Source organism: Nestor notabilis, unplaced genomic scaffold (assembly GCF_000696875.1).
Source record: "Nestor notabilis isolate BGI_N333 unplaced genomic scaffold, ASM69687v1 scaffold27719, whole genome shotgun sequence".
Taxonomy (NCBI): Eukaryota; Metazoa; Chordata; class Aves; order Psittaciformes; family Psittacidae; genus Nestor; species Nestor notabilis.
In genome coordinates this window covers 1-11,121 of record NW_009942820.1, presented here as the reverse complement: position 1 = coordinate 11,121, position 11,121 = coordinate 1, and the positions used below count along the sequence as shown (strand labels likewise).

Below are 11,121 nucleotides of genomic sequence, written 5' to 3'. Positions count from 1 at the left end.
GAGAGTCTGCAGGTGGCTGCTTTGGCATCATCTTTGCAAACAAAGCAGTTTAAAAGCTGCTGTTGTAGCTGGTTAGCCTTTGGCTGCCATGTTCCCTCTGTTAGTAAAGGGAGAGCTTTTCTTGTACTTGCTTTTCTAACAAAGAGTATTTGGTTTCATAGATTTCTGCCACCACGTAGCCAGGCAGACCACGTCAGGAGAGATGACTGCCTGGCTAGGCCCATCTAGCCACCACAGTGCTCTGGTTAAGGGAGGCTGGTTCAATACAGACCAAAACAAGCAAGTGCAGACAGCGGTCACTTGACACTTTTTATGTAGAATACAGGTATTTCCTGAACAAAAATACTCCACCATTTGTGTTGTCGATGCCCATTTATATGTCACTAAAACAACTGTTTGTAATTTGTCATCATGACCCTTCACGTGTGACTGAAAACTGTTCAAGTGGGTGTGCTCCAAATGGAAGTGCCCCTTCCCAGAGGGAGCCCCGTTAGCCTTACGGCTGACACCTTCATGGCACAGGCAGGGCTAATTTTGAAGTGGAAAAGCAGCACAGGCTTGTAACATGTAACAGCTATAGGTGTTCATACACAGAGACATATATAAAGTAAGTTCATATATAAAGACATCCAATAACATCCCTCCACCCACCACCTCATCCCCAGTAAAAAGAAATCTCAATTGGCTTCTGCACTAGAAAAGACACATATTGACCATTACAGGCTTGGTTGGTTGGTTTTTGTATTTTGTAGCACTATGCTCCTTTTTCCTTTAAAAGATACCTATTTTTTTAGTAAGATACAACTGGGTGCCATTATATTGTTAAAACATGCACTGTAATTTCAAATTATTATCTTGACAGCATCATCTCCTAACAAATCATTTTTATCCATTATCTAAAATCAACTTTTAATTAAAAGACTACATTATATTTGTTTTCTGATACTAAATTGCCCTGATTATTTTAAAATTACATGTGATGTTGGCACGTGCTCAGGGTATGGCATGTGTATTTCTGTTGGGCTTTACTGTCTGTCTGAAACACGAATTTCAGTTATCAAGCATTAGTAGGCCTTTAGGAATGCTTAGAGTCTGCAATTAATTTTGCCAAGAGTTATCTCTTTGTGTAGCCTGAACTTTAGAAGGAGCACACGATCCTCTTTCCAAACTGCACTGTATTTGCACAAAACTGGGGTCCTTCTCACCTTAACAAGAAAAGTTCAGAGGAGCCGGAGCCCAGCTGAAACCTGGCTCAAGCACCAGTAAAGGCGTCCTATGGGCACGTGTTGTGTGTTTGCAGGGTCAGTGAAATGACACGTCTTGTTGGTGTGTCATTTGGGCACCCCTGGCTCTGCGCTACACTGGCTGCACACCGGCTACTCTGACATCTTATAGTTAATGCAGGAGGCTGAAAGTCACCCTGGAGACCACGTGCGGCAGCCTGTGGCTGCAGGAAGAAGGCAGGACCCCTGTGCACGTCGCTGTCCACCTCTGCAAGTCCCCGGAGAGGCCGATGAGAGGATGCTCCTGTGCCCCAGTCACACGGCTACAAAGGCAGGTAGAGCTTCTCCACTGTAATCCCAACAACAAAACCAGCTTCACTAATAATGAAATCAGACACTCGGTACATTGGAATATTTTATTTTGACTTTACATGCGGTGTTAAAAACCCAAAGAACGTATTATTTACACATCCACAATACAAGTTTACAAGATATCTATACATGTTAAAGTACTCTATAGTATAGAGCAGCTTCATTTAAGGGTTACTTTTTTTTATGCCGTACCATTAAAAAAGATACAATCTGCGTTTACCTTTGCACAAATGGATAAAGCATCTTTTATTATTAAATTAACAGAATAAGGACTAGGTTGAATGTTAGAAATTTCAACATAAATACTGAGAGAACTCACATTACCATCTACAAGGCAGCACAATGTTACAGGAGGTTATCAGGGTTCACATACATTTATCGTTCGGTTTCACACACGTCTGTATTAATATTTGTAAAGTGAATTCGGATCAGTTTGTGTCTTTTGACAACAAAGTACATTTTTAATAGTTATTAATCTGTAGTGTTTTAGTTGCAGGACAGAAGTGTTTAGGAAGAGAGATCACTGATTTTTGGATCCAGAGGTCTCGGGAAATAAATGTCCCTTACAGCCTTACAAGAAAAAAATGACTACTTCTATCCTCTATTCTTTGTTCTGTAACAGAGATCCTCTCTTCAGTGACTAACCTTTTCTCCCCCTTGAACACATAATATAAATCTCCACCGTCTCTGAAACCCATTGCAGTTATTTGTCCCACTAATTCATGAATATTCCTCTGCCGTGGTTATTTCTATACTTATGTTCAATAAACAATGTGGTAGTGTGTAGTTTGCAAGCTAAAATAGCCATCTGTGTTGAACATCAGCTGCAAGTGGATACTGTAAAACCTACTAAATAGCTTACACAACTTTAGCAGGTGTTCCATTACCCTAGAAACCTCATTTGATTTCACATTATATGTGTTTGATCCTTCAGAGAGCTGGAGTGGAATGTTTATCATGGTAAGGTGATTTAATGCTGCTGTCTTCTTGGATTGTAGGCTGCCTTTAGTTACCATTAATTATTCTTGCTTTTTATCTTTTTTTTTTTTTTGGGTGCTGTTGAGAGGTTTTACAACTGGCACTCGGGAGATATGTGCTATAGTGAGAACACTTGACAGATTCATTTATTTTTTTAGTACTTTTATCATTTGCATGAATAAGGCACAAAATGCACAGATTCAGGTAAACTCACACATAATATTTACAGAATATTGTCATTACCTGCATGACTTTGGAAAAAAAAAAAACAAACCTTACATTACACAACAAAAACAAATTGATTGCACTACTGTTGAGTTTTCACAGACTGCTTCTGCCAGGCCAATTAATGTTTCTTCTTTTTATTGACAAGAGTCTATCAGCGTGTAGGGCATTATTAAATGCAACAAAAACGTAACCTTCTCTAGTTACACAGGCCTTTGCCAAGTGGATTGATTATTAGCTGCCCTCAATGAGAAGTACAGGGTCACAAGTTCACAGTGGCCAGGTACTGGATGGAGGCACTGTGGAAACACAGCGCAACAACTCCTCCGTTCCAGCCCAAAACACTAGATTTGAAATGCACAGCTGTGAATCAATAGCAGCATAACAGAGTTATGAAGAATTAAACAATCTGCGCTCTTTCACTGGGGGACTAGCTCATCGAGGCGGTAGTGTTCGGAAGGCTGGCAGAGATGTGCAGTTCATCCTTAGCTGTCTCCAAACGGAACCCAAGGGGCTGCAGAAGGCAGAGTCATCTTTTGTTCAGTCATGCTCAATGTAAACAATTCCATAGCATAAAAGATGCAATGGGAATCTAAGTACATCCTAGTGTGTACAGTACACACGCACATCCACACACACGCACAGCTTTATCTGTGGCACAAACAAAATGCCACACACATGAAGAGAAAAAAATAATAATGCTACAGTTGGGCCAGAGACTGAATTCCAGAAAATTGATTATTAACCCAGATATTCATTGAGACATTACCGTTTTCCGACATTTGTGCAAGAGGCAAGGTGAATGCATACATAGTAAAACGTTCACATTTAATGGGAAGGACCACGCTTAATGGCAGTCTAAAATGGAACCCATTTTTCAAGTATTTGCTTACTGATTTTTTCCCAGTAACTTTTTTTTTAGCTATTCAGAACAGTAAAGTAGCCCCCACCCCATTGTGCTACATGTCTCCTTAGCTCCAAACAAAAGAAATGTAATGACCAGCACTTTCCTTTGTTTTTTTGTGTTTGCTCTTAGCAAGTACGCGAAGTCTTGCTACAGCTACATGTGGCAAGACACAAATGTTACTGAAGTAAAGACAGTTTCTTTGGCCACTTTGTTCTCTGTAATAACAAGCAAGTCTCTGTCTTCTGTGTCTACCACAACATCATCTCACAACCTGTACAGGTCAACGCCACACTCATTTTTAGCACAGACGTGTCCTAGTAACTGTACTTGTTCAGTGGTCTGACTGAAGTTGTCTGAGGAACGAATGAGGGTTTTGGTGGCACGTCGGGTTTTAAGGAGGATGTCCTCTTTATTCCTGTACGAGGAAGGGTGCCGTTGCTCGTGTAACTGCTTTGCCTGGACAAGGAAGGCTGGAGGTGAACACTAACAGGCGTCCCTTGCATATAGTCCATCTTTGTGCCTGCCGCAGGAGACATGTACCCCCCACGATTAATACTAGGCTGTCTGGATAACAAAACACCATTCGGTGAGTTTAAGTTTTTAGGAAGGGCAGATATTGAATGCCTTTGTGAAGAATTTTTGTGATAACCTCTCTGCCTTTCCAAAGAGGTCATTGGTACTCCAGGAGTGGTGGGAACATCCACTCGTTTTGTGGGGCTGTTTCTCGGAAGAGTTGATGGAGGAGAGTATAAGGATGCTTCCCTGTTGGGAACCTTAGGTGGGATCTCAGACATATTTCCCATTGGATCCAGCATTAAAGTCTGGTGGGCCACTTGAATATCTCCCATAATTGCTTTGGGATTACCAGTAGTTTCATTTAAGTGTTTCAGAAAATCATTCAGGGTATTCCTGGAATCAACAGATCTCCTGTGGTCTCTTTTGCTGGACGGTTTTGTAAGTGGGTGATCAAGATGCTGCATCTTTTTGTCTGCCTTGTGTGCATTAGAATTCGAGAAAGATGTATTGTAATCATGGGTAGCATTGGGAAGTACGATAGCACTAGGGATATGTCCGTGACTTAGAGGGGAGTGGGGTGGAGGACTGGAAGGGAAAAACTGAGGGCTTTTTAGCGGCGTTTCCTTTCGTGAAGCATTGAGGTTACCAAGTGCTTTGTCCGACTGACTCTTCATAGCCTGCAGAGTCTTTTGTTGCAGAACAGGTGTAGATTCAGGAGTTGGGAGCGCAGCTAATTCCGGAGGCTGGCCCCTGTGGTCCATCATCATGGACTTCGTATCACTGTTTGGTGGCAACTCCTTCCTGCTAGTCAACAGGTTTGTGTAAAGTTTAGGTGAATCAATGTTTTGTTGATACTCCTTGACAGGACTATCAAAGAGCCCGTTCAGTTTAGCAAAGCTCCCACTGGAGTCAGTACAGGACTGAGCAGATTCTGCATCTTTGTGTATTTTTCTGGATTTCCGTACAAATATATCCCGGTAACAGTAAACGGCCACTCCCGCAATAAAGGCTCCCAGGACAAAAGCGGCAAAGACACAAGTGATAAGGACATTCATATGTACCATTTGGTTGGACTCTCCCGATTGTACTTCCCACCTTACACCTGCAAAAGACATGCAGCATATCATAAATCTAGGCGCAGTTCATACAGATACATTTAGAAGGATGTAGCCTCCCTCAGGGCTGCGTGTATGAAGTGTTTGTAAGTGCTCTGTGTAACTCAGCTGGATCCTGCACTGCTGAATGCAAATACTTTCCTAAATAAAAATGTGTGAGCATTGAGCAGTCTAAACAAAGACTGTCCATTTTCTTTTATAATAAGAAGTTCTTGTCCAAGCTTCTCTCCTTGTATGACTTTCTGTTTAGCCTGCCCCCGAATTTCCTTTAAGGCTTGCAAACAAGGGCCTGTATGTTATTAACATTAATGATTTCGGCTGGAAAATTAAGGTTGGAAGGTGCTACTGGGCCAGAAAACAATTACTAACATGGACAGATTTCTCTCTCAATTTTCTGCCCAACTCATAAATCAGTAGCAAGAGAGACAGGATTATGCAAATGTTGTGTAAAACTGTATTGTGTACATGCTGCATTGTGATAACTATGTTAATGCACTATGGTGCAGAACTTGTAAATGAGCACAGCCACAGGTTGCTAGTCTTGGAGTGGCACACCTTGCATTACATAAATGTGCAGCTATGGAAGTTCCAGATTATGGTGTTCTACTAGAGCACTAATTTTTCTTTCCTTTTAGTCAATAATGAACGTAAGTACTTGTATAACATTAAAACCCCCCATTTTGCAAGGTTAAGTTATTAGAGAATGTTAAAATTTAGAAAACTTTTAGCTAAGAAGTCACAGATTGGATTAGTTCTTTATTTGTGTATTAACAAGCTCCCTTTGTTTTCTGAGATTTTTTTTAAAGCAACCACAGACATCTTGCAGCTAAGACAATGTTAGTTTTTAATGGAAGTAATTCTGTTAACTATCCCAAGGGATGTTAAAATGAAAGAGCAAGAGGAAGGAACAGATTTACTTTTGTTAGAGGCAAGGCCTTTGAACATTGTTAATGTTCAGGGTTATAGGTTTTAATGGCACTGTGCGGAAGAAAGAAAACATGAGTAAAATTCACTATTAGCTATGACACAAGAGCAAATGATAACAAAAACTTAAAGCAAAATGGAAAATAACTGCAACAAATTAAAATGACAAATGCACTGCCATAATGGCTGATAGGAAACCTGATATGTTTTGGTGAATGGTAATAAAACACAAATGGTTTTTGGCTGGTGAGATTTTCAGTAAATACAGAATTGTGCAAACATGTCTGTCACCTGGCTATGCTGTGTACTGATGAAGACCTGGGTTAAGTCTTTGTTATGGGAGCAGAAGCTTCCTGATTCTTTGGTTGACCGCAGTAGTACTGCTGAATTAAACCCCTTGTTGCTGTAAGTGCCTAATCAAAGCTTCACTTAGCTGAAAGAATGCCTACAGATAGATGAGTTATAAGCAGAATATGCTTCTCCTTGCGTTCAGGTTAAAACCTGTGTCTGACTATGTACTGAGATCATCTGTAAACGGATGCTCATAGCCACAGCTTAAAATTTCATCACATGCTTACTCAGATCTGACCCATGCTCTTCAGAATGGTGCTAAAGGCAGGCAAAGTCTGGAATGCACCCCCCTTAATGCGTGGATCTCCCATGGACCTGTGCTTTGTCTTCTGTTCTGCCACTCCAAACCAACCAAAGAACCAACTCCCCATTCCTTAAGCTCTTGTAAGCAACCAATCATGAGCACCAACAGTCTTATCCAAATGAGACTGGTTTGAAAACAACCACCAGAACTGCAGAGAAGTCTTGAATGTAATTTTTTTAATGCATCCAGAACTCCTACTGATTTTAATGGGAGCTTTGGAGCACCCCAGGAATAAAAGGCTGAGCTTATTACCTGTATTTCCCATTATAAGCTCTAAGCAGCACTTTGTACACCGGCTAAGTAGGTATGAAAAACATGATTGCACTGTCTGCATATTCACAGGAAATGGGTGTAAAATACAGCCTAACAATCATGGCTCTTACATGTAAGCCTTAGACAATGCTGAGACTATCAGGTTTCCATTCAGCTACAATGTATTCCCTGGTAAGGCCTTACCCTTTGGGACACCTGATAATGGATCAGAATAATCAGAAGTGTTTGGGTCATCTTGAACTACAAATTTCCGAGAGCCAGTCACTTTAGGTTTCCAGGAACCAATCACTTTGGGTGATATAACTGGGATACTTGCCATTGTGGTAATGGAAGCTGAGGAGAACTTCATGTCTGTGGTGGCAAACAGATTTTTATTAATGTGTTTCATGGTACATCTAAGCTATAGCTGGAGACAGTACGTAAAGGGAGTTACAAGTCAGAGCAAAATGTGACCCCCTACACTCTGCAGAGGTAGAGAGGGCTGATTAAAAACAATTGGTTCAAAACAAAAAAAATACATTAAAACATCAAGAGCTGCTAGCCAAAAAAAGCCAGAAGTCAAACATGAAAGCAGTGCAAAAGTTAAAGTAAGCAACTGGTGCAGGTGAAAAGCACAACTTATTTTACTTAATTGCGACGTTCCTCACTGGAGACAACACACTTGGCTGCCTTTTAAACATCAATAAAAAAAAAAGTTACTTGGAAAGATCCACACTCCTGACAGGTTACACCTGAGAAACCAGATCGGCTCCAGGAGCGCTATTAGGGTATACCAGGAACTGCTGAATGAGCCATTTCTACAGGTGGGGATGAAAGGAATGTTTTAACCCCTGTTTTGTAATGGTTCTTAAGGAACAATGTTGCATAGATTCTGCCTCCTCTGTAGTACATTTGCTGAACAGAACCACCATAGCCTACGTGAAAATGCACATGAGGAGGAAACACATCGAATTGGGGTTACAATCCAAAGTCTGCTTTGCACACTCAAGTATTGTGTTCACTGTCCCAGCAGGTTTAGGCATGAATGTCTATGGCTCAAGATCTGACTGAGATATGTACTTCAAAAGCACACTCGCTCAGGACTTGAAAATAAGGCTCAGTTGTATCTGTGTTCTAATATATCACTTTGAAAATGCAGCTGATAAACACTCATGCAAGCAAGGCAGCGTTTCCATGTAACACAGTTTTGGTTTGTTTTGCTTTCCTAAGTGAGTCTCTACCTTACATTATGGGTAAATATATCTAGAAAATATTTGTCTCAAACATTACTTCTTGCCAAGTTACAGAAGTGCAAATATCAGAAACCAAAACACAAAATAGCCTTCTTGTTCTTGTTGCACCCTTACCAATTTAATGTATCAATAGATTGTTTTCATATTTGTCAGTCAAAAACGTGCCCTTGGTTTGAAAGCAGAGACCCAGGTTCCAAGGCGCAAAGACTGGAAAATAAGGGTTCAGTCTTGCTCCTGTTGAAGTCAACACAGGTTCTGCTTTTTGAGTTCAGTGGAGGAGCACTGGGGGTCCCACCTCCCTTCACACCAGGGGCTGATGGTGAAAACATCGTTTGAAAAAGCACTGAAGGAGAAAAGGATGTGAAAGTCCATCTGATAATAATGCATAAAGGTTTTTCTAAGCCACCTTTGTCTACTCAAGTCCTCATTCAGCTACACAGTTTGTGATGTTAAATTTTTTTCCATTAGCATAAGCTACTTAAAACATTTCAAAAATATATAAATACACATTGTAGAAAATGTGTATTTGTGCAAAAAGCTTGCTGGGAACGAAGGCAAAGAGGAAAGGAGAGGTAAGGAGGAAGATGATGAAATTCTGCCATTCATCTACTAGAGATGACCAATAGGGGCATTCACAAATGCATGGCTGGGGATAAAGAGTAAAGCTTAGTGGACTTTCGAGCAGTGAAGATGTCATCTATGTTAATCAAGCTCTTTAATAAAAGATGTCCCAATAAATAATGAGCTGTTAACATGCAGCTACACAGGGTGAAGTGCTGAGTGAGAAGAGTCTGACTATCTTTACCATCAGTGGGAACATGAGTAAAAGCACAAAAATGGAGGATTGCCAACTGTGCAAAAGGAAGGAAAAAAGGGCTGAAAATGCTGAACTGAAGGAAAGTAAAGGTCATTAATTCAAAAAAATTAAAAAAAACTAACCAGATGTTGGGTCGCCAAATATTTTGTAATCTGGTGTAGCTGTAGTAGGCAAAATTTCTAAAAGAATTAAAGGAACAAGTAATCAGTAAAAAGTAACAAAAAGAAAGCAAAAGATCTCAAACCTGAGTAATGGAAAATAAGAACTAAAATATTACTGCTTACAAAAATAAATTCTTCAGTACTTTGCTGCAGACCCCAAATAGCTGTAAATTGGCGAAGAAAAGACAAAACTCTGCCACCCAGGACCAAAAAGCTCAGCTCTGTGAACAATCACAGTGATGTGTTCATCATCTTACTGAAAAGCTCATTATAAATTTAACATCCACAGTGAGGCGTGGCCAGAGACTACTGTCAAGACATCGCAGAGGAGCAGCAACGACTGTGCCTTACCGTGGCAGTCCCCAAGCTGCGCTGTGTTGCCGTACTCGACATCTTGTACGTATCCTCCGGTGCTGTGGTTGTATGAAACAAACAAAGAGAACCTGCAATTAACAGTATCAGTAGGGAAACAAAGGGTGACTTTTTTTCTTTTTCTGGAAGCAGCAAATGGAAACAATAACAAGAGCTAGTGTATGGCCCAAGAAAGTGTTTTACAAAATGCACTAGTCAGTTATAGCCAGGCTTTAGAACTCTCTCTATATGTGCTTATGCCAGGAAATAGATAATAAAATAATGGGGAAAAAAAAAATCCCCTTTTTCAGCAATTTCGTCATGTCTTCTATACTGGGCATGCTTTTGGGTTTAGATACAACCGTCTGATTATACTAGTTAAAGTTTGCACTGGCCTGCTACAAAGGCCTCTTTTTAAGATACAGCTGCTAATGCACTGTATATTACAGACTTGATTTGTGCAAAATGCCTTTGGTATGCATATATATCACCCAAGCTCCAGCGTGGAGGCAAATCTTACTCTCTTCCCACTGTGAATCCTGTGCTTTCATATTTGCAATTGACTGTGCCCTGGCCGCGAGCACACCTGGGAGGCGAGACTGTGTGTTGTCCTCTCTGAGCTGCTCAGGTTTGCAGGCAGCAATTTCTTGCCTTCCTGCTTCCAACACTCTTCCTACAGGTCTGCTTGTCTTCCCTCACACATGTAAACCTCACCCTGAAAGCAAGTCTTCACCTAGAGACTGCAGAACTGGGTCAGACTTTAGCATTCTCTTCTCTTACATACAGTATACACTGAAAAACCATCTTAAAAAAATGCAAATTTATTAAGTGAGTGCAAGGGAACAGGCATAGGATAAGAGCTCATGTGGTCTATAAAGCATACGGAGGCGTTGGGCTCATTTGGAAAGGAGTACTTACAGCATGCCCGGTGTCACTCTTCCACATGCCTCATGGTCTACCCAGCCACAGTACGGGTCCCGTGAAGCAATACACGCCCTTGCAAAAGAAAAAGACCCAAAAAAAATCATGCATTTTTCACTTCCTTCCCAAGAGATGCTGGTGCCCTTCCTTAAGGGGGAGTTCAGGAACGGGGCCGTACTTTTTACAAGACCCGTGACGCTCACACCGACTCAGAGGAATTCTAATGACGCAGCTGGAGAACGCCACGAACAGAGCATGGTGGTCTCTATCCAACTGAAGGGCAATGACTCTTCTGTCCTCCTCGCTCTCAGCATTACACCTGCCCAGCAAAAATAATGGGAGGCCATTATTTTAGTAACTGTAGTACTTTGTGCAGCACTTACACTGTGAATGTTTTATTTACTGTCTGTGTAGATACTGAAGAAACTTTTTTCACATATATATATATATA

The 11,121-nt window shown here is 40.9% G+C and overlaps 1 protein-coding gene across 1 annotated transcript; it reads right to left on the bottom strand.

Annotated features, from left to right (window-relative positions):
- Positions 1-1,933: 1,933 nt before the first annotated feature.
- LOC104411219 (semaphorin-6D-like) lies at positions 1,934-10,989 on the bottom strand (the record flags this gene model as incomplete). The annotated part of the gene is made up of 6 exons (XM_010021592.1): positions 1,934-5,323; positions 7,372-7,539; positions 9,360-9,416; positions 9,750-9,841; positions 10,668-10,745; positions 10,849-10,989. Coding segments are annotated over 6 exons (1,840 nt in total), but the record flags the coding sequence as incomplete, so codon positions are not given.
- Between the last annotated feature and the right edge of the window lie 132 nt (positions 10,990-11,121).